Genomic DNA, 27007 nt, shown 5'->3' with positions numbered 1-27007 from the left:
CAGTTCCTTCTCAGATGCAGTTCCTCCTTCCTGCCTCAGGGCTCAGGGCCTGTACACCCTGTACCCACTCCTTTTTCCACTTAACTCCTCTTCACCCTTGAGACCTCACCTCCGGGAGGCCCTCACTGCCCTGGCTCCCTGCTAACAAAATAAAGTAACTTATCTATCTGCTCACCTTCCTCCCCCCCGCCCTTCCTTCTTTCATTTTTTGAAACCAGGTCTTAGTGTGTATCCCAGGCTGGCCTTGAACTCCTGATCCTCCTCCCTCAGCCTCCTAAGTGCTAAGATTACGGATGTGTGCCACCATGCCTACCTTCTCTCTGCTCTTCAGCATGTCTATCCATAGCTATAGTTCCTTGCCCTTGCCTCTCAAGCACTGCTCACACTGTGTAACCAGATATTTATTTGCAGTATTCCATTACAGTCTGTGTCCCCGCTGAAAGTGAAACCTGTGAGGTCAGCTCCCGTTCCTGGCTCACTTTTTTTCTTCAATGCTTGGCACCATGATTGACACATAGTAGGCACTCAGATATGTGTATTCCTTTTCTCTCAAAAGAGAATGGCAGCCACGTATAATGGTGCATGGGTGTAATCTCAGCCCTCTGGGAGGCTGAGGCAGGAGGATCATAAGTTAGAGCTCAGCCTGGCAAGTGGATGTAGTGTGAAGGCCCTGGGTTCAATTCCCATGTATGAGGGAGGGAGAGAGGGAAGGAGGGAGGGAGGGAGGGAGAGAGAGAGAGAGAGACTTGTTTCCAGCACTGTTCCCCAGGTTAAATGGAATAAAACACTGAACTACCTGCCACAAGTCAGGCCAGTCTGGTCCAGGCCTGGGTATTTCTCAAGCACTTGCAGAGCAGAGGGAAGGGAAGGAAGTTCTTGTGGGTTGGCAGGGGTGCCTCCTTCTGTGGGTCTCACAAAGGGGAGCCTTGTGTGGGAGAGGTGGGCAGGATGCCTCGTGGGACAGCTGGGCCCACGGCTGCCAAGCCTGGGCTGGGCATGCTGCCACAGGTGCCCTTCTGAGGGCCCTTTCATCTTGGTCCCAGCTGCCACTTGGCTGGCTGGCCCCAAGCCCAGCTGCCTGGAGAGCAGAGGGGCTGGCGGCTTTGTCTCAGGATGAACAGAGAGGGGTGAGCTGGAGGAGGGCAGAGGAAAGCAGCGCTTGCTCTTGGAATCAGGCCAAAGGGAAATAAGATCTAATCACAGGCTGCACCATCAAGGGCCTCTTTGAATCCTTTGGTTGCCATAGTATCAAGCAAGACAGATCACAGGAGCCTCTCAGATAATTCCCCCAACTCCCACCACGTTACAGATGGGCAACTGAGGCCCACAAAGGGTAGGGACTGGCCCAAGGTGCTAAATGGGAACAGAGCTGGAACCCAGGTCTCATGACTCCTGCCACCCAGTTTTGTTTTGTTTTGTTGGGGACAGGGTCTTACTGTGCAGTCCAGCCTGACCTCAAACATGTGATCCTCCTTCAGCTTCCCGAGGGCTGGGAAGACAGGCTCGTGCCACCATGGCTGGCTGGTGCTCACACTGAAAGAGGGCACTTCATCTCTGGAGCACATGAGTGCTCAGACATTGAAAAAAACAATGTGGTGCCATTTTTATTTTGAATTGTGAGGGTCTAGTGGGTACAAAAGGAAGAGGAGGACCATTGGAGATCAAGTTGGGTCTTGAAAGCTGAGTTTGAGTTTTCTAGGCAGAGAAGAATGAGCAGGCAAGGAAAGGCATTCCAAGAAGAGGGAACAGCATTTTAAAAAAGGCAGAAAAGAATTAGCACACTGGGCTGGTTGTGTTTTAGGAAGCTGGGGTGGAGAAGCAGCAGGAAATGGAGCTAAAAGCCCAGGCTGTTCTGTCTTTGGTCTTTTCCTTTGGACCGTCTAGCCCTCCATTCCGTGGTGAAGACCCTTACAACTCTGCTTCCCTTTGGAGTCATCCTGGCCTACAGCTGCTCTGCCCTCTGGTAGAAGCCAGACCCCAGGAAGCAGAGTGGGTCCCTGTACAGTGTGGAGCCCATGGGAGGCTCCCAACCCAGCCTCGGAGGGCAGGGAAGCCCCTTGAGGTCACAGGCCCCTCTCCATGGCCTGGACCATTGCAGAGTGCTAACGTTAAAGGCACGGACTTGGCCCATTGCTGTGTTTGAGTGTGTTCCTGACAGTTTTGTGTGTGGGAGTTGGTTCCCAGTATGGACGTGTTACAGAGTGTGGGACTTTAAGAGGCGGTGCCTACTGGGAGGTCCCTGGTCTCCAGGTGAACTGTGATCTCTCCCTCTCACACACTGCCACCTTGATGCCAATTGCCTGTGATATAATGCTGTCAAGGGGCCCCTCACCAGAGGCAGAATCTAAGGGCCTCCTGGTCTTGGATGTTCAGCCTCTAAACTGTGAGATAAATAAATCTCTTTTCTTTTTAAAGTACCCAGCCTTGGGGATTTTTGTTTTCTGTTTTTTGTTTTTGTTTTTGCCATGCTGGGGATCAGAGGAAGGGACTTGCACATGACAGCCAAGAGTTTTACCACTGAACCACACATCCAGCCTCACACATTTTATTACAGTAACAAAAAACAGACTAATGGACCAAGATATGAAACAATTCTGTACAGCCAAAGAGAGAATTTTTGTTTGTTTGCTTGTTTTGGCAGTACTGAGGATCAAACCTGGGGGCTCTCTACCACCGAGATACATCCCCAACTTTTAAAAAAATTATTTATTTATTTATTTTATTATTATTATATTTTGGTACCAAGGATCTAATTTGGGACCTTGCGCTTTCGAGGCAGGCGGTGGCACCACTGAGCTAAATCCCTGGCCCAAAAAATTTATTTTGAGACATGATCTTGTTAAATTGCCCTGGCAGGACTCAAACTTGAGATGCTGCTGCCTCAGTCTTCAAGTGCTGGGATTGTAGGCATGTGCCACCATGCCTGGCTGAGGGGCTTCTGTGTGAGAAATACATGAAGTTCAAACTTAGCTCTACAGTTACCAGCTATATGACCTTTGAGCTATTCATCTAACTTCTCCAAGCCGCAATTTCCTCGTCAGTAAAGTAATTCTAACTATTTGGAAGGATTAGTGTGAGAGTCTATGTTCACTGCCAGTGCTCAGCACATGGTCACTTTCCTTTTCTTTTCTCCTTCACTCTGCTGACAAGAATCGCCTGCAGACCTCACTCGAACAAATCTCTCCCTCTTTCAAGACCCATCTCACAGGCTTGAAGCCTGCCCAGATCCCCCAGGCTGAAAAGCTGACTTCTTAGAACGTCAGTGCTTGTCTTGTGGTGTTGCCTTTTTTTCCCTTTTGTACTTTTTAAAATTCTCTACAACTAATGATATAATACAAAGATGTATTAAGAAAAAAAAATCCTCACCTCCATCTCTACCCCTACACTAATGAATGATGAATGTTTAACACTGGTATGTATCATTCATCATCTTTTTGATTATATGATATCATAAATAAACTTATATTAGAAGTGGTCTGTTATGTTTGTTATATGTTTTCACAAATTAATTCTCACTGTAGCCAGGTATGGTAATGCACATGTGTAATCCTAGGACTCAGGAGGCTGAGGCAGGAGGATCATGTGAGTTTGAGGCCAGTCTGGGCTATATAGTGAGTTTAGGGTCAGCTTGAATAGCATAGTAAGAGCTTGTCTCAAAAAACAAAACAAAACAGGGATTTAGCTCAGTGGTTCCACCACCTGCCTTGCAAGCACAGGTCCCAAGTTCAATACCTGGTACAAAAAAATGAAATAAAATTTAAAAAATAAAAATGAATTCCCACTATATACACTGATCTGATATTTATAGTTGGTTAGTAAATCATGAATGAAAAGAAATAGACCTACTCCAGCTCATTTTTCTTTGTTTGTTTGTTTGGTTGGTTGAGACAGGGTCTCACTATTGTAGTTCAGGCTGGCCTTGAACTCACCATGTATCCCAGGTTGGCCTTGAACTCATGGTGATCCTCCTGCCTCAGCCTCCTAAGTGCTGGGATGATAAGCATGCACCATCATGCCCCACTTCATTTTTCACTTTTATGTAATTTTAAGACAGGGTCTTGGTACTTGGCTTTGAATTTGCTATTCTCACCTTGGCTTCTCAAGAAGCTAAGATTATAGACATGAGCCACTGTGCCCATCTACTTCTTTCTTTCTAATAGCTGCATAGTATTCCACAACATGGACAAACCATGACTTATTCAACTATTCTCATCAGTATCCAATTTTTTGCCACCACAAAGAGATCAGTGATAAATACGCTTCTTCATAGATCCTTTCAGACTGATGTTTTTATTTCTTTCTTTTCTTTTTTTTCTTTTGGTATCAGGGATCAAACTCGGGTCCTTGTGCTTGCGCAGCAGGCAGCAAAACCACTGAGCTAAATCCCTGACCCTACCTCTGGTTTTTTTTTGAGTCCTGGAGACTAAACTCAGAACCTATGAAGTGACCTACATCTTCAGCCCTTTGGTTTTTTTTGAGGCAGGTTCTTGTTAAGGTACCCAGGCTGGTCTTGAACTTGTGATTCTCTTGTTCTGCATCTGGTTTGTCAAGTTTCCTTTGTTTATTTATTTATTTATTTAAAATTTTATTTTATTGGTACATTTTAGGTATACAATATAATGACATGTATCATTGGAAATTTGCACCTTTACATAATCTCTCTTAGTTCTTATTTTTTCCCCTTCCTTTGCCCTCCCTTCAATCCCTCCATCCCTCCCTATTTATAAAGACTTTGTTTCCATTTTTTCATTTTCTCATATTAATTCCATTCCCTTCTTTCCTTTCCCCTATCCCTCCCACTTCCCCTTCCCCTTCCCCTTTGCCCCTTTTCTTTCTATTTCAGATTATCTATTATATCTTTAGTCCTTTACACTTTCAGTTTCTCACACTAGAGAAACTATTTGGTATTTACACATGTGTCCTATTTATTTCACTTAAGAGTATCACCTCAACGTGCATCCATTTAGATCATACACCCTGACCAAGCGGGATTCATCCCAGGGATGCAAGGATGGTTCAACATATGCAAATCAATCAATGTAATACACTATATCAATAGAGCCAAGGACAAAAAACATATGATTATCTCCATAGATGCAGAAAAAGCATTTGACAAAATCCAACATGCATTTATGATAAAAACCCTACAAAAAACTGATAGAAGCCATCTATGAAAAACCAACAGCCAATATCATACTAAATGGTCAAAAACTGAAATCCTTCACACTAAAATCAGGAACAAGACAAAGATGTCCACTATCACCACTCCTGTTCAATATAGTTTTGGAAACATTAGCCATGGCAATTAGAAAAGAGAAAGAAATAAAAGGAATTACAGAAGACCCCAAGAACTCCACCAAAAGTCTTCTAGACTTAATAACCAAATTCAGTAAAGTAACTGGATATAAGCTCAACATACAAAAATCAATAGCTTTTCTGTACACAAACAACAGACTCACTGAGACAGGAGTACGTCAAACAATTCCTTTCACAATAGCATCCAAAAACCTGAAATACGTAGGAATCAACCTAACAAAAGAAATCAAAGATCTCTTCTCTAAAAACTATAGCACTCTGAAAAGAGAGATTGAAGACGATATCAGAAAATCGAAGGACATCCCCTGCTCCTGGGTAGGAAGGATCAACATAGTGAAAATGGCCATACTTCCAAAACTGCTATATAGATTCAGTGCAATCCCAGTTGAAATCCCAGGAGCATACTTCACAGACCTTGAGAAAACAATCCAAAACTTCATTTGGAAGAAGAAGAGACCCATAATAGCAAAAGCAATTCTAGGTAACAGAGACATGGCAGGGGGTATTACAACTCCCAACTTGAAACTATATTTATTTGTTTTTAATTAATTTTATTGGTACATTTTAGTATACAGTATAATGACATTCATCATTGGGAACTCGTACCTTTACATAATCTATCTTGGTTCTTATTTTTTTCCCATTCCCCTGCCCTCCCTTCAATGCCTCCACCCCTCCCTATTTACAAAGGCTTTGTTTCCATTTTTTCATTTTCTCATTGGCTAGTCATGTTTTAAACACACCCTTTTATTTATTTAAGGACATTAAATACACTTACATTCTACACCTGATAATCTCAGTATCAAAGGGGTTTGTGTATTCTGTTGACTCTAGGTCATGGTGCCTCATTTCCTTTTTTGGTTTGTGACTTTGGATGGTGAACTTGGATCCGTAGGACTGTTTTTTTCCTCTGTGGTACTGGGGACTGAACCCAGGGTTAGGGTTAGGATTAAAGTTAGGGTATATTCATTCCACAAGCCACTCAGCTCTCTTTTCTCTCCTCCTCCTCCCTGATTGTCTCCCCCCACCCCAGTTTTTTTTCCCAAGGCCAGATGGAGCCCAGGGCTTCAGGCATGCTAGGCAAGTGCTTTACCTCTGAGCCACACCTGTACCCTTGGTTTTATTTTCTTCCTCAAGCATCTGCTAGCACTCCCCACTCAGGTCTACTTTTATTTACTTTTAGTTTTAGATTTTTTTGGTACCAGAGATTGAACTCAGAACTCTCTGTTTGCTAGGCAGGTGCAGTACCACTGAACTACATCCCCAGCCCTCAGGTCCATTTTCAGTTAAACTCCTGATTGTTTATGTTGTTGTTGCAGCTGACCATATTGGGCCCAAGATCTATTTGTACTCTGATGTATAGTCAAAATTTTTGGAGGAGACTTTTCTCACCCAGAACTAAGGAATGAGACAGGAAGTTTTAAAGCATTCATTTTAGAGTGGCAGATTTTTTTCTAATTTACCCTTTTATAAGTCTGATATGACATCCTACACTGTGAGAGGGCCAGGAATGTGACTTCTAGTTCACCTCCACTTAAAAGAAAAGCTGGAGGACGCTCAGAGTTGAAGGCAACCCCACGGGAGCCCAGGGGGTCCACTTTGTACACCACAGAATATCTCAGAGCTTTTCCTTAACTTTCTTGACAGCTGAGACATACATAGAAATTTATATGTCCAATATTTTTCTTTGCTCCCTCCCTTCTTCCTTCCAACCACCCTTCCTTTCGTGCGTGCGTGCATGTGTGTGTGTGTGTGTGTGTGTGTGTGTGGTAATGGAAATCCAACAAAAGGTGCCTTGTCCACCTCCTTGCCCCCTTTCCATACCTTTGACATAAGGTTTCAGCCTCACCACAGGCCAAAACCCAATGGAATCAGCTGACCCTGGACTGAAACTTCTGAAACTCGGAGCCAAAATAAATCTCTCCTCCTTTAAAGTTGTTTTTCTCAGGTATTTTGTTTTTTTAAGTCAGGGTCTCACTATTAGCTCAGGCAGGCCTTGAATTTACAGCAACCCTGGGATTACAGGCATGTGCCACCATGCCTGGCTTCTCAGGTATTTTGTCACAGTAACAGAAAAGCCAACACTGCTGAGATTATACACATGCACCACTGTGACTGGTTTGGAGGATCTTTTTTTTTTTTTTTTTTTTTGGTACCGGGGATTGAACTCAGGACCTTCGCTTGTGAGGCAGGGGGCGGCACCACTGAGCTAAATCCCTGGCCCTGGAGGATCATTTTTACTCGCTCATATCAAATGTGCATACTAACACCAGATTTATAACTTGATGTTGACCTTGCTTGCTCACTTGGGTGAAACAGTATTTGTCAGTTTCTCCCCTACAAAGTTTCTTCTCTTTTTCCTCCTTGCCACCAGGCAGTCTTGCAAGAAATCACAGCCTGCACGTAATTAGTAGGGAATATATAAAATTATTATTATTATTGTACTGGGAATTGCGCTTGCCAGGCAGGCGCGGTGCCACTGAGCCACATCCCCGGCTCTCTGTTGGTTATATTTTAACAAGGAAAACCACCTCACACAACAGGCACCTTCCGCACTAGTCACCCTACCTCCAGGGGCCTCTCCTTACTCATATATATATATATATATATATATATATATATATATATATATATATATATGTGTGCATGGCTGATCTTTCCCCTCAGGACTGAAAGGATAGTCTCCCTTTGTTCATATCAATTCCCTCTGCTTTCCTCATTTGAACATCAAACTACCCAAGGCAAAGAAAGAGGCAGGGCCCGCCCAGTGCAGGCTAACCTGGCCTGGCCCAGGCTCACCTGCAGGAGCCAGTGCGTTTCTGCTGGCCTAGGGTAGCAACGTGGCAGGGCTGCAGTGCGAGCGGTCAGGGGGACCAGGATGAGCCGCACCCCAACACCTCGGAACCTTCGACCCAGCCCGCCCAGCGTGAGTGCCAGGCCTGAGGGTGGGTGGTCTGGGGCCCACTGTGTCCCACCCTCCCGCATGGCTTCCCAGATGCCTGGGTTTTCCTGTCCTTGGTTCCAGGTTCTTCCCCTGCCCCGTAGGCCTCCCTGATTTGAGTCCCCCCCCCCCGCCTTCTGCCCTGTATCCTGCCGCTGCCGCTTCTGGCTGGAAGCCTCCGCGTTGGCAATGGGCTGCCTCCCCCCGCCCCCCCCTTGATCGCTCTGCTTTCGCCCCTTGGTCTCTATCCCCATCTCTGCAGGTCTCTTCTTTGCCCCTTTTCTCTCCTGGCGGGCTCATTTGCCCCCACCCTCTCCCCTCGGTCTTTTCGTTTCTTTCCGTGTCCCCTCTGCGGTCCCCTGCCCGCCTGGCCTGCGGTAGTTCTCAGCTCTTCCCGGTCCCTCCCTTGTCCCCGCCCCCGTGGGAAACGCCTATCGGTGCGGCCTGTCCCGTGCCTTCCTTCACTTCCTCCCCTCACTCCCGGCCCCCTGGCCCCCTACCCTTGCCCAGGCCCTTTAGCCGGGTCCCGAGTCCCCCTGCTCCCTAGTCTCCAGGGCTTAGAGGAGAGGCTTTTGGGGAGGTGGGTCGGGAAAAGGCCAGGTGCACTCCGGGAGCAGAACATCCTACTCCTGTGCTGGACTAAGTGCCATCCTGAAGACTGAAAGAAGGAAAGCAGATCGATCCATCCAGAGGTGCAGGGAGGGTCTCCTTGTCCTATGTGTATGTGTGTGGGGGGGTGATAAATGCATCGCTATTGGCTCCCGACTAAGTTGCGAGCACACTAGGTGCTAGGTGCTGAGTGTCCTGAGTACTCCAGAAATGTGTGAATGTATTTCTGGGCGAGGGTAAAGCACAGAGCCAGTGGTGAGGATGATGGTAGGTAGGGCAAGACTGGCCTTTACCAGAATGCCAGGCATTCCTGTTTGGCAGAGCCACGGGTCAGCTCCATTCAGTGGCACAGACAGTTACTGGGTGTAGCAGGTACTGGTGAGATGAGGATGAAGCCAGACTGCCTTGGGAGCCTCAGGATACAGCTGAACAACAGGGTATATTACCAGGGGGGCCCAGTTCCTGGGGAACTCACTTGAAAGCTGAGTCCCTCAGTGAAGGGAGTGTGACTGGCAAGTGATTGAAGCCCTGGAGGGGAGGAGGCCAGCCTGCCCTGGGCAGGGGGAGGGCTATAATAAGGAGTTTTGTTTGTACATTGCTGGAGGCAGAGCTGCAGCCTTTTGCTGAGTGCAGTAAACCTTGTTAAGGAGCCTGGAGTTTATCTGGGAGGGAGTGAAGAGGTAAGGAAGTGCTTAGTGCAGGGAGTGAAATTGTTAGATTTCAACATCAGAAAGAGATGTACACTCTTTTTAGAGTGCAGAATAGATGGGAGGGTCAGGTGTGGTGGGGAGCACTAGCTAGGCTGAGGCAGGAGGACTGCAGAGTTTGAGGCCAGCCTGGCCTCCATAGTGACACTCTGTCTCAAAAAAAAAAAAAAAAAAAGATAGGAGTGCCAAGCAGATAAGACTTAGTGACTGATTAGATATATGGGAGAGATTGAGGGCAGGAGCAGAGGCAAGATTAACTAGAATTTCTGGCCTATACAACTGAGATAGGGTGGAATTGTAAAAATCAGGGCTGTGGGGTGGGGAGAGATTTTGAGAGCTGTGGAAAACATCTGAATAGAGGTGTCCCTCCATTCACTCAGCTGAGAATGACATAAGGAAATGTATGAATGTTTGGGGGGAGTTGAAATGTATAGAGACCCTTTAGCCTGGGCCTGAGTGACTGATTCATCCCTGATTCATCCCTGTATTCTCATGGCCAGCACTGGCTTGACACCCTGCAGTGACCCCCTAAAGACAGTGTTTCCCAGCCCATGGCCACAGATCCTCAACAGCCTTTTCCACCTACCCAGAATACTTTGCCATGTGTCTGGCAGTAAAGATGGGTAAGAGGAACCACAAAGAAGGGGCAGGGGTGTTACCAGGTAGCCTGCTTATAAAAGTGTCTCACCAATTAAACGTTACTCGGTTTTGTGGTGCCTGGGTCTCCCTCTGGAACTGGTTTCCATTTTTTCCCCTCATCTTGAACAAAAAATTAGATGAAATAAGCAAAAAGCAATGGTAAAATTTATTTGAAAAAATAAAATTAAAAAAATGTAAAACGAGTGACAGAGAAACTGGCTCTGCAGAGAGAGCTGGGGCCAAGTAAAAGAGAAAAAGCAAGATAAAAGTACACCTTGGAGAAAACAGGGTGAGATATCGAGAGGAAAGCTACCATACCAAGCTCTTCCTGGCAGCAGTGTCCTTTTATATTGTGCAAATCTCGAAGAAACCCACAGCAACTTCTATGTATGGGTACTGAGAGGTGGTGTTGGGGTCTCATGCTTCAGGTTGACATCAGGTCTAGCTCATCCTATTGGAAACCTGCTGGCTGCTCATGTGTTCCTGGATCTTGGTTTTTTTTTTTTTTTTTTTGGTACCGGGGATGGAATTTGGGACCTTGCACTTGCAAGGCAGGCACGGGAACCACTGAGCTAAATCCTGGCCCGTGGATCTTGTATTAACAAGTCACGCCCTACTTCCCCAACCAGTTTTCCCATGCCTTAACCTCCTGTGTGAGGTGAAGCTGAAGAGGGGTGGAGAAGTTTCTGCTAGAAACACATTGGGTGGGCCGGGGATTTAGCTCAGTGGTGCCGGCACTTACCTTGAAAGTGCAAGTTCCCGAGTTCGATCCAGGTACCAAAAAAAAAAAAAGAAAAGAAAAGAAAAACAAACACATTGGGCAGAAAAAGATGAGTGGGGTGGGGGTGGGGGAGACAGACACTTTGGGCAGTGTTGCTGGATGTTATAGGGATTGTTTTTTTTGTTTTTGTTTTTTTGGTACCTGGGATTGAACTCTAGACCTTGAGCTTGAACTCTGGACCTTGAACTTGTGAGGCAGGGGGTGGAACCACTGAGCTAAACCCCCAATGGATGTTATAGGGATTCTAAAATTTGCAAGGAAATTGGGGACTTTGGGGAGTAAGGACGGAAAAGAGAGAATTAAGAAGCTTGGGAACTGGGCTGAGGTCTTGCTTGATAAATAGAGCATTGAGGCTGAAGATATCAGGGCAGGAAGCTCATTTTTGGAGCATATGGAAATTAGTTTCTAAAGAGGTATTTGAGTGATTGGACTCATTGGCTGGAGAGGTTTAGAGTTCTCCATGTCCTTTTTTGTTCTGTTTTTTGTTTTTTGAGACAGGTTCTTGCTATGTAGTTTGGGCTGGGCTTGAACTTACTATGTAGTTTAGGTTGGCCATCACTTCTTGGCCTTTTGGCTAAGATCAAGTGTAGTTTAGGCTGGCCTCAAACTCTTGCCATCCTCCTGCCTCAACCCCCTAAGTGCTGGGATTACAGGTGTGCACCACTATGCCTGATCTCTAAGTCCTTTTTGCCTTCTTTTTTCACAGATGACAAAGCTCAAGACAGAGAAGGAAGGGAACTAGCCCAGGGCTAATGACCATGTTTGGTGGGGCAGGGTGTTGGGGACAGAGACACAGAGGCTGTACTGGAGAGAGACAGAATGGGAGGGCTGCAGTCCCAGCTCCACTTCCCGTCTTCCCCTCCCTGCTGTGTGCCTCTTCTCTCTGTGCTTTCCTCACCAGGATTACAGGGATGTTAAGAGCGTCTGTGAACCTTCAGTGGCATAGGAGCAATAGGAGAGCACACAGGGTTAAAGTCTGCAACTTCACACTTAACTGCCTGCTGTACACAGGTGACCTCTGCTTAACCACACAGCTCTGCCAAGGAGCCCTGAGGTTTATGGGAGAGAGAGTCTCAAATTCTGGGCCTATTTTTCTCAGCTATATTGATTGGGAACTGGCAGGATGCACCTTCTCCTTTGCCTTCTCCCCTCTAGGCAGCAGAACTGTCCCCTGGTAGGAGCTGTTGCCATGGCAACTCAGTGCCTTCCCAGCAGTTGGTTGCATGTGGCTCTTAATTCAGGATGGTACTTAATCTTAGAGGTAGAGCCCACACACCAGTAGAGAATGAGGTCAAGCCCACTAAGGCTTGAAGACTTTGCTGAGCCCTGTCCCTGGCCCTGGAATGGCTTGTGATAGAAAGTCCGGGTCAGATTTCCAGGCTTCTCTTTGACTGCACAGATTTTCTGTTCATCAGCAGCCATCATATTATTTTTCACACAGCCAGAAAAGGGCTGACCCCTTCCTTTGAACCTTCCCCTTACTACCTATGCGTGTTAGCCCTGTGAGCTCCTTGAGGCAGGGATGATGGCCTAGGTGTTTAGCAAAAGTCTTGGATGCATAGCCCCCCCCCCCCACATTTATGGAATGAATGAGTCAGTCAGGGACTGAATAATGGAGGTGACTAATAACATGACCAAGAACTCAAACTCTGGAATGTAGGGACCTGAATTCCAATGGGAATATCAATACTTTTTTTTTTTTTGAGACAGGGCCTCACTGTAGTTTAGGCTGGGCTTTAACTCACTGTGTAGCACAGGTTGGCTGCAAACTCATGATGATCCTCCTGCCTCCTAAATCCTGGGATTACAGGCATGGGGACACCATGCCCAGTTATCAGTACTTTTTTGTTGATGGACTGGGGATTGAACCTTGGGCCTTTGCACAGAGCTATTTCTCCAAACAGTTCTTCTGGTTTTTTTTCTTTTGAGACAAGATTTCCTTAAATCTGTAAGCTACCAAGGCTGAGCCTGAACTTCTAGTCCTCCCCCACCCTCTCAGAGTACTGAGATTAAAGATATAATGGAAATAGGCCAATTTACCAATGTGTCTGCCACTGCATTTAGCCTCCTTTTGCCTTCTTCAGCTTTATTCATCAGTAAAATGAGGACTTAATACATTGGGATAGGCATGTAGGGGAGGGTTAGTTTCAAATTTATTTATTTATGAGACAGGGTCTTGTTATGTAGTTTAGGTTGGCCTTGAACTCTCAGTGATCCTCCAGCCTCCCCAGTGTTGGGATTATAGGAGTGGACCATCCAGGGTGCCTGCTGATTAGTTTATCAGTGGTGGCAACCTTGATCACCAATGGAATGTTTGTAACATTGAAAGCTCTAAAAGGTTCAGCATCACTGGTTTACATAATGCATTTAAGGGCCGGGGACTTAGCTCAGTGGTGCGTCACCTGCCTTGCAAGTACAAGGTCCTGAGTTTGATCCCTGGTACAAAAAAAACCAAACCAAAAAAACGTAATTCATTTAAAAATGCAGTGCACAGGTTTAAGACCCTGAGAGCAGGAGTTGGGTCCTGCTTGTTCATCACTGGATCCCAGGTACCCAGCACAGTACAAAGCAGGCACGTACACATTTTATTGACCAAGTGAGTGAATTTTATATAACAAAAGTTGTTTAGGATGCCAGTTTGTAAGAACAACAACTGATGTGCCACTTTGTGTAGTAATCATTGTGTAGCCTTCTGTTTTGTTTGTTGATGGTGTTGGGTATGAAATCAGAGCCCCGCTGTGTGTGGTATGCCTGTAATCCCAGCACTTTGGAGGCTGAGGCAGAGGATTACAGTGAGTTCAAGGCCAGCCTGGGCTACATAGCAAGACCCTGTATCACAAAGAGAAGAAACAGACAAACAAAAACAAAGCAACAGAGGAAACCAGAGCTAGGGTCTGTGTGAAGCACTAGAATTCCCAGCTTTCCATGCCCCTCTCTACACTCACCGTGGGCATCTCCAGACAGGCTCCACATCTGTCTCATCCTGTCCTTGGTCATCAGCCCTGTGTTTGGCAGAGATGAAGTTTTAAAAATTCTGTTGAGGGCCGGGGATTTAGCTCAGTGGTTCCGGCACCTGCTTTGCAAGCACAAGGTCCCAAGTTTGATCTCCGGTACTGAAAAAAAAAGAAGTTTAAAAATTCTGTTGAACAGTTAAAATTGTTTGAAACTGCACCATACTTTACAGTTTATAAAACAGTTTTATACCTACTATATCTATTGTATCTAGTGTTATTAGGCTTTTCCCACAAAACATTCCTGTTTTTTGTTTTTGATTTTTCCAGTTCTGGAGATAGAAGCCAGGACATTTGGACTGATCTCCATAACCAGCGTTCATATTTTTACTGTGAAACAGGTTGGCATTAATTTGCCAGGCCTAGGATTGATGTGATCTTCCTGACTCAGCCTCACCAAGCACTGAGATTACAAGCATGGACAACCATGACTGGCAACATTCCTTTTTTTTTTTTTTGGTACCAGGGATCAAACTGGGGAGCTTGTGCTTACAAGGCAGGCGCCGAATCAACTGAGCTAAATCCCTGGCCCCTAACATTCCTATTTTTATTTAAGCCTCTTATATTTTGAAAATATCCATCCAATTCCATTTTTCTTTTCTTTTTTTAAAGTTTTGAGTCAGGGTCTTACTATGTAGTTAAGGCTTATCTCGAACTCACTATGTAGCCCAGGCTGGCCTCAAACTTTCAGCAATGCTCAATGCCTTGGCCTCCCAAGTGCTGGGATTACAGGCGTGTGCCACCACGCCCAGCCCAATTCCATTCTTCAAATAATCTATGGGTTAGCTACTGGTAATCAGAGTTGATGATGATATAGGATTTGAATCTTGTCCTCAATTCATAGCACAATATATGGAGACCCAGTAAGTACCCAAGAAGTACTTTCTGAATAAATACATATGCTGTGTTTTTAATCCTTCTGAAATGTAGAAAATGCTCCCTCACTTTTTTTTATCTTTTACTGTATCATAAATCTAAGAATCTGCGAGTAGGGCCTCCTGATTTAACAACTCTGTATCCCCAGCTTATTGATGAGGAAATAGAGGTACAGGGAGGGCAAAAGGCTTGCCAGAGGCCTCAGACTTTGAAAATATTATTACTGTGACTTCCACAGCAGCTTCCACTGGTAAGATTCCATGATCTAAATGACAATGTTAAAATGCTCCAATGAGTGTTCTGGTACCAAACTGAGATATTTTTCCTCCTTAAAATGCCCATGTGCTCTGCCATATAGTGTAAGTATAAACTGAAGCCAATATCTCAGGCCCCAAGTCTTGTTCCTGGTTATTGTCTGGATGAAAATAAATCAGGAGCCTCCCGGAGGTGGTGCTGTTGGTTCACCTTGAGCTTGTGCCCCCAGGTATCTAGCGTTGTGGAGCTGAATGTGGGAGGCCAGGTCTTCACCACCACCACGGACACCCTGAGGAAAGTCCCAGGCTCTAGACTGGCAGAGATGTTCTCCAGCTCAGCCTCGGCCTGCAAGGATGCTGAAGGCCGCTTCTTCATTGACCGCCCCGGCACCTTTTTCCATCCCATCCTGGACTACCTGCGCAGTGGCCAGGTGCCCATACAACACATCCCTGAGGTGTATCGGGAGGCTCAGTTCTATGCCATCCAGCCTTTGGTCAAGCTCTTGGAGGACATGCCTCAGATCTTTGGTGAGCAGGTATCCCGGAAGCAGTTTTTGCTGCAAGTGCCAAGCTACAGTGAGAACCTGGAGCTCCTGCTACGCCTGTCCCGGGCAGAGGCTGTGGGGAGGCGTACCTCGGAGGTGGTGGTGTGTGTGGTGTCCAGTGAGGAGCAGGCTGCACGGTGTGCAGAGCTTATATATTGTCTGGAGTCCCAAAAGATGTCAGTTGTCAAGTTTGGGCCCTGTAAGTTAGGTTATTATAATAATGACCTTCTGCGGTGCCTGGAGATAGACATTAAGGCACAGGGGTACCAGGTATCCTATCAGGAGTACCACTTTGATAAGGCAATCAAGGCCAAGTTGGAGAATTGCTTTTATACATTCACCTTCACATGGTGGTGAATCCTATGGGCTAGGACTGTTTGTTATGGGATCTGGTGGGGCTCATGAAATTAAAAGATGACATCAAAAGCCATGTTCCTTTTATTTCTAAAACAAACATCAACTTCCAAGGTTGGCTTAGAGCTTTGCCCTCAAAGATTTAATGCCCCTGTCTTCTGCCCAAACGTTCCACTCATTCCAATGGACTCCATTGTACTTGCAGGCTGCCCCCCCAACTGGTCTCTCTTCAAAGCCTCATGTACTTGCCAGTTCCTTCTTTTGAAGTCCAATAGCATGGACAAGATAAATTAGAAGTTTTCAACACTGCTTTGACAGGAGATGGGAGAAGACAACAGGAAAATATAGGATACTGTGACTCTAGATAATCACACCAGAAGATGTAGTCTACCCAGTCTCAGCTGCTGGTCCATCCATCCCAGTGTGTGCTTTCATAAGGAAGATGCCAAGTTAGTACTTGTGGCAGCCCCAGAGAAGTCCACTTCTAGAATGGAGGTTTTATCAGTTCAGCATCAGCATCCTCTGGGACCTTGTTAGAAATACACACTGGTAGGCCCCACTCAGATCTATTGATTTAAGATCTCTGAGTGCTGGGCTAGCTGTCTGGTTTACCAAGTCCTCCAGGACAGTTTGATGCACTTTTTTTTTTTTTTGGTATCGAATCCAGGGCCTTCACACTAAGCTACTTCTTCAACTCTTTAAATTTTTTTTTTTAAATGTTAAAACACAATCATGTGTGGGGCCGGGGATTTAGCTCAGTGGTTCCACCACCTGCCCCAAAAGCACAAGGACCGGAGTTCAATCCCCAGTACCAAACAAAACAAAAAACAAAACAAAACAAACATAATCATGTGTGCATGCTATATCACTAAGTTGCCCAGGCTGGGCTCAAACCTGTACTTCTACTGCCTATCCCTCCCAGAGTGCTGGGACTATAGGCTTGCCCCAACCTTTTCCAATTGTTTTGACAGTTTTGAGGAGTGTTGGTCAATTATATTGTAACATGCCTTTCTTTGGAACTGGTCTGATTTCTTTCTTCACTATCAAAATGGAGTTATAGGTTTTTAGGAAGATTATTTATGTTTCATTTTTGAGACAGGGTCTCAATATGTTGCCTAGACTGGACTTGAACATGTAATGCTTCTGCTTCATCCCAATTAGCTGATTTTATGGTTTCAATCTTAAATCCACTCTACCCCACCCCCACCCACTTTGAAGCATGGGATCCTGGCGATGCAGAGGATGAAAAATTACTCCCAGTCGAAGTTCAGCTTAAACTCCAAGAGGCCCAGAGGGACAGCTTCACCGGGACTCGTCTGTGTGAGAATGTCTCAGATAAACAGTGGCAACTGAGAAACCTCTGGCCTTTTATTAGTAACCCAAGGACTTGAGAACAAAGGAGCAGAAGAAAAACGTTTGTGTAAATGTTTCCTCAGAGGAAAGGAAAAAAGATGGTCTGCTAAGCAAGTTTATGGGGGCATAAGGACCACAATGTCTGGAACAAATATCTCTAAGAGTAACTTTTTTTTTTCTTTTTTCTGGTACTTGGGATTGAACTCAGGACCTTGTGCTTGCAAGGCAGGTGCAGTGTCACTGAACTACCTCCCCACCCCTACTTTGTTTCTAATTCTTCTCAGTTGTTGCCCTGCAGATCTGCTCTAATTGTTCCAGGTGTCCTATCTTCATCTTCATACTCGTTTCATTCATTCCTTTGGCCAGTCTCCCCATAATCCCTCAAGGTTATATTTTGAAGCTTTGATCTCCAGTGCAACAATGTTCAAATGTTCAAGGTGGGACATAGAGGAATGATGAGGGGTGACTGGTTCATGGGGTGACTGGATCAGTGGTTTAAGTTGTTGATGGGTTCACAATGGAATGGTGTCCTAGGAGGTGGGTCCCAAAAGGAGGAAGTAGGGCTCTGGAGGCATGACTTTAAATGGTATTTCTTATCCTCTCTTCCTCCTGCACTCTTTCTCCTCCAATCCTAGAAGGTTTTTGCAGCCTTCTGACATAAAGTTTTTGCCTCTCCACAGGCCCCCCGCAAAAAGCCATTTCTGGTGGCAGCACCTTGCTTCTTTTCCCTGCTCACTGCTTGTGAGTGTGGTCCCATAAGGTTCTGACATACATATCTGGAAGTGTTACTTCTGCATGGGGCCATCTACCCTGGCTATGGAATGATGTTCTTCCACAAGGACTACAGGGTGTTCAGATTCTGTAAATCCAAATATCCTAAAAACTTTAAAAAGAAGCACAATCTTCACAAGGTCTAGTGCATGAAAGCAACCTGGAAAGCTGCGAGTAAAGAGCTGACAGTGGATAATTCATTTCAATTTTTAAAATGTAGAAATAAACCTGTCAAATACCAGCAAAAGCTGTGGAATAAAACTATTAATGCAATGAAGAAAGCCAAAGAAATTAAGCGACATGCCAAGCTTAATTTATAATGAACAGGTTGAAGAAAAAGAGCTCCAGAAAGACCAGGACATCAAGGAGGACAAGCAGAGCATCCATCTCATCTGGGGCCCTCTCACAGGCTGTGGAAGGCCGCTGGAAGAAAAGATGGTGTAGCAGTTACAACAGGACATGGACATGGAAGATGTATCTTAGGGACCTCATCATCTGTGTCATTTCTGGACAGAAATCTCCTCTGGACATTTTTTGTTTGTTTTTATTTTTGGTACCAGGGATTGAACTCAGGACCTTGTGCTTGCCAGGCAGGTGCAGTGCTGCTGGGCTACATCCCTGACCCTGTTTGTATGTTTTGAGACAAAGTCTCACTATGTGGCCCAGGCTGGCCTGGAACTCACGGTAACCCTCCTGCCTAAGCCTCCTGAGTTCTGGAATTACAGGAGTGCACCACCACACCTGGCCCTCCTCTGGTCACTTAGAGCTTGGAAACACTTGATCGGTTTGTTACTGAGGTCACTCCAGTGAAGACAAGTGGGAATCTCTGCACTGCCGTCTGCTGAACATCTGGCTGTGGGGGCTGGGTTGCTGCTCTTGTCACAGTCCACTGATAGATATGCTCATGTAAGTTGTGAAGATTCTGTGTGCAAGGGCAGAGATCAATGGTGGACATCAGGTGGGCGTGCCATTTCCATAATGGCCTAGGAAGCATTTGTGTAATAGCGAATCAAAATCTATAAAAGTACATGAGATAAAATTTGCTCTGCATTAAAAAAAAAAAAAAGAGTGGGAAAGATTTAGAGAGAGAGGGTGCACTCACAGGGGAGCTAGACACACAATTGGAAATTGGGGAATAGGAATGGGAAAGAAGAATAGGTTCTGAGAGACAGGAGGAATCCCAAGTGGGTTACCACTGAGGTCATCTCTCTCAGAATGTTTTATAAAGCAAAATCAGGAGGTGAGTACTGTTACAGACGAATGGGCCAAAAGTAGTCCAGGTTCTTGTGTAAGGCAAGGAAAGTATTGCCAAGTGTACACCCCACAGTATGGTGTAAGTGATATAGGGGGAATACATGTAACTCCCAAAACCTACTGGATATCCAAAACTCGAGTTCGTGTTTTCTAAAATCAAAGAATGAATTCTAGGAACAATGGAGGTTAAAGTAGGAAAAATTTATTGAGAGAAAGATAGCTTCTGTCTAAGAGAGACAGAAGGGGGACCGGAAATTGGGTTGCCTGCCCACCCTGCTTCTCAAAGGTATTTTATGGGACAAAGCCAAGAGGTGAGGCGGGTACAAAGTACCACAAAACTATAGTCAACTAGTAAGATTACAAGTACAGTTGCTTAGGTAATATTGGTCCAATGGGACATCACAAGGTGGACATGAGGTGGGACAAAACTATGATCAACCAATAATATTACAACAAGTATAGTTGCTTAGGTATTAGTGATTAAATGGAGATCCAAATGGGGAAGCAAATCATGTAGCAAGCCTACAAGGAATGAACAAAGATTTTCTGTAGGGGAAGGGGAAGGTACCATTCCTGGAAGGGATGGGTTAAGGGCTTGATCCCCCATCCAGGTGATTGATACCTATTTAGATTATCAATCACTGATACTCATCCCTAGGGGAAATACAGGGCATGCATGCATGCATGCGCGTGTGCACTGTGCGTGCGTGCGTGTGTGTGTATGTGTGTGTGTAGTAGTTTCTCTCTTTTTATAATGCTAACCAGTGAATGTACGTCAATTATTTTTCTATGCTGAGGGCCCAGCTTTGTCTAACTGCCTTATAATAATTTATAATTTATATAATATTTATTGTATAATATATAAATTTTATTTAATATTATTATATAATTTATATAATAGTTATATAATAATTTATATAATAACTAATTTAGCTATCTGCAATATAAGCAGCTACATTCATTGAAGATCATGGGATTGTAGCAGGAACAGAATGATGAAAGAGAGAAAAAAGAAGCCCTCTATAACTCTGGCTTTCAGGTTTTAAAGGGTCAGACACCTCCAACTCCAGGTGCTTCCCATCATGCTTAGGACTCCAGGTGCCTCCCACTCAGTGGAATGATGATCTGTGACCTCAGGCATCTCAGACCCCCTAAATTTAAGCCTGGATAATCATTAGGGTGGTGTGTTGTTTACAGCTGAAGGAAGGGAAGGGCATGACTCAGCTCCTTTGTTTCTAACTGTACTCAATGAAGATAATATTGATCCAATAGTGAAGTGGGGCATATAGCAAGGGCATATGGATGACACCATTACCTTAGTCGATAATCTGTATTTTAGTCTTGCCTTTAGTCTCGGTTTTAGTCCGGTGGCCCGGCCACCCCTTGTGAAGTAATGGTCTATTTCTATGGGAAATCCCGGAAGAGAGGTTGCAGTTACAGTATAATCTCAAATTTACATTTATCCCTTAGGGAACTAAGTAAACCTGGCCCTTGTAATCTTAATCTCAAGGTTTTATCATCTTCACATGCTTCTCCAGCCACAGTTTTGATGCATTCTCAGCTTTTGCACTGACTCCCTCGAGGGCCTATGCCTGTCTGGGTGCTTATTAATTTCTAATTTAGCTGCCTATAATACCCAGACATGGCTTACTGGTTAGAGGTGGGTGCCCCTTTTGGTCTCTAAAGAGCTTTTTTGTTTTGAGACAGGGTCTCGCTTTGTAGTTCAGCCTGGCTCTGAACTCACTATATAGCCCAGGCTGGCCTCGAAGTCAGGGTGCTCCTTCTGCTCAGCCTCCCGAGTGCTGGGATCACAGATGTGCACTGTCACGCCCGGTTTATAGAGCTTATCTTGGGGCCCCCAGAAGCCTGCAGTACCTGTGTGCTTCTGTCGTTCCCTGCTGTGGTCTAGATGAAAGAACTGGGAGCTCCCTGTGGGTTTTGGGGCGCCAGCTCCCTCTTTTTTCCTCTGGCCTTCAAGCCCCCTCCTTCCAGGAATTTCTGTTCTCTACACTGCCTTGCTTGAGCCTTCCCTGGTTGACTGTGAGGACCCCAAGGTCAATAAAGGGGCAAGGCCTCTCCCAGGGTCTCATCTCAAGCCCCGCCCAGGCCTTGCTACAGCTGGGGGAACCGAGCATTTCCCTCCTCCCCCAGCCTTCGGAGGTTGCCGCTCTAGGCGGGGCGCCTGGTGAGCCCAGTGGTCTGCCCAGTGGTCTGCCGGACCAGGATGAGCCGCACCCCAACGCCCAGGAACGAGCTGCCCAGCCCGCCTAGCATGAGTGCTAGGCGCTGGTGGGCGCCGCCGACTTTTGCCCGAGCCTCGCCCCTTGGCTGTCGAGCCACCAGTTTCCAGTTTCTGGGCTGAGTCCCCGCCTTCTGCCCTGTATCCCACCGCTGCCTCTTCTGGCTGGAGACCCCCGCGTTGGTACTGGGCTGCCCCTCCCCAGCTTTGATCGCTCTGCTTTCGCTCCTTGGTCTCTATCCCCATCTCTGCAGGTCTCTTCTTTGCCCCTTTTCTCTCCTGGCGGGCTCATTTGCCCCCACCCTCTCCCCTCGGTCTTTTTGTTTCTTTTCGTGTCCCCTCTGCGGTCCCCTGCCCGCCTGGCCTGCTGTGGTTCTCAGCTCTTCCCGGTCCCTCCCTTGTCCCCGCCCCCGTGGGAAACGCCTATCGGTGCGGCCTGTCCCGTGCCTTCCTTCACTTCCTCCCCTCACTCCCGGCCCCCTGGCCCCCTACCCCTGCCCAGGCCCTTTAGCCGGGTCCCGAGTCCCCCTGCTCCCTAGTCTCCAGGGCTTAGAGGAGAGGCTTTTGGGGAGGTGGGTCGGGAAAAGGCCAGGTGCACTCCGGGAGCAGAACATCCTACTCCTGTGCTGGACTAAGTGCCATCCTGAAGACTGAAAGAAGGAAAGCAGATCGATCCATCCAGAGGTGCAGGGAGGGTCTCCTTGTCCTATGTGTATGTGTGTGGGGGGGTGATAAATGCATCGCTATTGGCTCCCGACTAAGTTGCGAGCACACTAGGTGCTAGGTGCTGAGTGTCCTGAGTACTCCAGAAATGTGTGAATGTATTTCTGGGCGAGGGTAAAGCACAGAGCCAGTGGTGAGGATGATGGTAGGTAGGGCAAGACTGGCCTTTACCAGAATGCCAGGCATTCCTGTTTGGCAGAGCCACGGGTCAGCTCCATTCAGTGGCACAGACAGTTACTGGGTGTAGCAGGTACTGGTGAGATGAGGATGAAGCCAGACTGCCTTGGGAGCCTCAGGATACAGCTGAACAACAGGGTATATTACCAGGGGGGCCCTGTTCCTGGGGAACTCACTTGAAAGCTGAGTCCCTCAGTGAAGGGAGTGTGACTGGCAAGTGATTGAAGCCCTGGAGGGGAGGAGGCCAGCCTGCCCTGGGCAGGGGGAGGGCTATAGGAAAGAGTTTTGTTTGTGCATTGCTGGAGGCAGAGCTGCAGCCTTTTGCTGAGTGCAGTAAACCTTGTTAAGGAGCCTGGAGTTTATCTGGGAGGGAGTGAAGAGGTAAGGAAGTGCTTAGTGCAGGGAGTGAAAACATCAGATTTGCACTTCATTTTTTTTTTTTTTTTTTGGTACCGGGGATCAAACTTGGGTCCTTGCACTTGGGAGCCAGGCGGTGGAACCACTGAGCTAAATCCCTGGCAGATTTGCACTTCAAACCAGGAAACTGGTTTTAGAGCCCAGAAAGGATGGGGCAGGGGTGTGGGAGGGGACTGGAGGGCATAATATTTGCCAGGCAGATAGAATTTCTGGGACTTGAAGATTGATTACTTGGTAGGGGTATTGAGGGGTGAGTCCAGGCAAGATTACCCTGGGTTTCTGGCTCAGACACCAGAGTTAGGGAAGAATGAGAAAGACCAGCTTGTGGGTTGGGAACAGATTTTAAGGAACTCCAGGGATATCTGAATGGAGATTGGAGATGTTCCTTCTTTTAGTCAGCCAAGGATGATCTAAGGAAATCTATGAATGTCTGGGGGAGGTGAGACATATACAGACCTTTTAGACTTGTACTGTACAGGTGGGCCTGATTTGTCCCTGTATCCTCGTGGCCAGCACTGGCTGGGAACCCCTAAAGATGGGGTCTTTCCCAGTGGATGGCTACAGACCCTTTCCCACACACTTAGCAATGCTTTGGCTGGAGGGCTGGTAGTAATGGTAGTTACAAGGGCCACAAGGAAACAGCAGATGGTCTTGAAGAAGGGTGGAAAAGAATTCTCTGCTAGAAACACATAAAGGAGTTTTTATGGATGAAGGAGTGTTGCTATCTGAGGTCCCTACTTTTGTAGAAATAGAAATTTTAAAACTAAAGCCCAAATTTACAGGGGAAAAAAAGTCCCCCACCCCCCCACCCCCCCATTGGAGATCAAACTCAGGACTTTTCACTTACCAGGTAGGCCTGCGCAACTGAGCCACATCTCTGGACCAGAAATAAAGCTGTAATAGGAATGTTCGAGGGGAGATAAGAAAGGACTCCAGTTTAGGTGGCTAAAGGGGGCATACTATAATGCAGGGGTTCAGACTGCAACCACAAAGGGAAAAGCCTAGAATTTAAGGATTAGCTGGTGGGCTGGGATCCAGTTGATCTTTATCTCAATATTGATATCATAGCTCTGGAATCTCTGTGTGTGTGTGTTTTGTGGCTGTGGAGTCTTTATGGGTGAGGGATGCTTCCCTTTCCATGAAAGGATTGTCTCTATGGTGGTGTCCCTCAGGTGAATCTCAGCCTTTCCTACAATCCAGGTGAACACTGGTTCAGGACAATTTCTGGAGACTTCTTGGCATAGTTGAATATCCTAGGAAATCGGCCATCCTGGTCTCCTCAGTCTTGAAGGGGTTGAGAGATTTCCTTCCAGTTTTAGTATTTGTGCTGCCAAAGCGAGCACACAGACACACTTCCTAAATGATTAAAATATCTCTATGCAGAGAATTGAGAGGGAATTTGACCCTAAATTTTAAGATAACAAAAGATCCAAAATGGTCAAGTTTTATTCTGCTTTTAGTTACCAATTGGGCATCTGTAGACCCAAGGGAAGAATCATAGCAAAAGTGACTTTTTTAAGTCTCTGAGTGTCCCAGAAGAAAACACAAATTATTCTTTTAATAAATAACAGGGAAGGGCTCAGGGCTTTGCCTGTTCCCCATCCCCATGGAAGTCTCTGACCTTCGTAAAGGAGACACAAGGAGTTCTAGGATTTGCAAAGAGATTTGGAGTTTTTGGGCAAAAGAAGAGAAAAGAGGGACAGAATTAAGAAGCTTGGAAACTGGGCTGAGGTCTTATTTGATAAACAGAGCAATGGGACTGAGGATGTCACAGCAGAAGCTGATTTTTGGAGCACCTGGAGATTAGCTTTAGAAAGGACATTTGCATAATTGGACTCATTATGCTCTGGGACCAGGAGAGATTTAGAGTTCTCTAGGGCCTTTTGGCCTCCCTTTTTCACAGATGACAAAGCTCAAGACAGAGAAGGAAGGGAACTAGCCCAGGGCTAATGACCATGTTTGGTGGGGCAGGGTGTTGGGGACAGAGACACAGAGGCTGTACTGGAGAAAGACAGAATGGGAGGGCTGCAGTCCCAGCTCCACTTCCTGTCTTCCCCTCCCTGCTGTGTGCCTCTTCTCTCTGTGCTTTCCTCATCAGGATTAGAGGGATGTTAAGAGTGTCTGTGAGCCTTCAGTGGCATAGGAGCAATAGGAGAGCACACAGGGTTAAAGTCTGCAACTTCACACTTAACTGCCTGCTGTACACAGGTGACCTCTGCTTAACCACACAGCTCTGCCAAGGAGCCCTGAGGTTTATGGGAGAGAGAGTCTCAAGTTCTGGGCCTATTTTTCTCAGCTATATTGATTGGGAACTGGCAGGATGCACCTTCTCCTTTGCCTTCTCCCCTCTAGGCAGCAGAACTGTCCCCTGGTAGGAGCTGTTGCCATGGCAACTCAGTGCTTTTCCCAGCAGTTGGTTGCATGTGGCTCTTAATTCAGGATGGTACTTAATCTTAGAGGTAGAGCCCACACACCAGTAGAGAATGAGGTCAAGCCCACTAAGGCTTGAAGACTTCCTGTGCCCTGGCCCTGGCCCTGGAATGGCTTGTGATAGAAAGTCCGGGTCAGATTTCCAGGCTTCTCTTTGACTGCACAGATTTTCTGTTCATCAGCAGCCATCATATTATTTTTCACACAGCCAGAAAAGGGCTGACCCCTTCCTGTGAGCCTTCCCCCTATGCGTGTTAGCCCTGTGAGCTCCTTGAGGCAGGGATGATGGCCTAGGTGTTTAGCAAAAGTCTTGGATGCACAGCCCTCCACACATTTATGGAATGAATGAGTCAGTCAGGGACTGAATAATGGAGGTGATTGATAACATGACCAAGAGCTCAAACTCTGGAATATAGCTGATGTGAGGTCAAATATCTGCATTACCTAGCTGGTTGGTTTTAGGTACTTTGCTTTTCCTTCAGCTGTGCTGTCTTTATCTGTAAAATGGGAATTTAATCCATTCTGATATGAGTGTAGGGGAGGATTGGTTTAGAGACCCTGAGAGGAAGACTTGTGTCTTGATTGTTCATCACTGGATCCTAGATATCCAGCACAGTACCAAAAAAGCACTTACACAGGCCAGGAGTGGTGGCACACACCTATGATCCCAGGAGGCTGAGGCAGGAGGATCACCACAAGTTCGGGGCCAGCCTGGATTACCTAGTGAGACCCTGTCTCAAAAAATCAAAACTGAACCAGAAGAAAAAACATTTTTAAAGTGCTTGAAATATATTTCAGTGTGAATGCCCGGTTTCAATTCCCAGTATTACATTAAAAAAAAAAATCTGTTGAATAGGTAAATGTATGTACCACTTTACACTTGATGGAATAGTTTTGTTTGTGCTATATCTTAGTGTTGCCAGCCAGTCATCACCAACTATGTTCTTGTTATAATAAGTCCTATGGACCCATATTTTGAAAAGCATTAAAAAAAAGAAAAGCATTTATCAGGTTCCTTTTTTTTTTTTTTTCCTCAGTACTGGGGATTAAACTCAGGACCTTGTGCTTTCGAGGGATGCAGCCACGGTGCCACTGAGCTAAATCCCGGGCCCCAATCGTAAGATTCCATTTTTAAGTTAATGAAGACATCAGCAGGTACTAATCAGAATTGATGTAAAGATTTTTTTTACTGGTGATAAATGGCTATAGTTCCTAGCACTTGGGAGGCTGAGGGATGAGGATCCCTGGGAGTTTGAGGCGAGCGTGGGATACTTACCAAGACCCTGTCTTAAAAACCCCAAAATGAATAAGTACATAAAATAAAAATTCTTGGGTTTTGTTTGTTTTTGAGATAGGGTCTTGCTATATAGTTCAGGCTGACTTCAAACTCAAGGTCATCCTCCTGCTTCAGGCTCTGAAGTGCTGTGTTGCAGGTGTGGACCACCACAGCTGGCCATAAGAAATACTTCTTTTTTGTTTTGTTTTGTTTTTTGGTACCAGGAATCAAACTCAGGACCTTGCACTTGCCAGGCAGGCGCGGTCCCACTGAGCTAAATCCCCAGCCCAAGAAATGCTTCTTGAAGGAGCAATAGATGTGTGGTTTCTTTAAC

The 27007-nt window shown here is 46.1% G+C and overlaps 1 protein-coding gene and 1 pseudogene across 1 annotated transcript; both read left to right on the top strand.

Moving 5' to 3' along the window:
* Positions 1-8094: 8094 nt before the first annotated feature.
* On the top strand, positions 8095-17244 carry LOC101717014 (BTB/POZ domain-containing protein KCTD14-like; the record flags this gene model as incomplete). The annotated part of the gene is made up of 3 exons (XM_087211364.1): positions 8095-8242; positions 14275-14345; positions 15365-17244. Coding segments are annotated over 3 exons (891 nt in total), but the record flags the coding sequence as incomplete, so codon positions are not given.
* Positions 16081-18640, top strand: LOC101716666 (putative ribosome biogenesis protein RLP24 pseudogene; annotated as a pseudogene).
* Positions 18641-27007: the final 8367 nt, after the last annotated feature.

This window comes from Heterocephalus glaber, unplaced genomic scaffold, assembly GCF_053883595.1.
Source record: "Heterocephalus glaber isolate CG9 unplaced genomic scaffold, H.glaber_assembly_v1.0 deba00001428, whole genome shotgun sequence".
NCBI lineage: Eukaryota > Metazoa > Chordata > Mammalia > Rodentia > Bathyergidae > Heterocephalus > Heterocephalus glaber.
The sequence above is the reverse complement of the archived record's forward strand: the minus strand, read 5'-3'. Positions and strand labels throughout refer to the sequence as shown.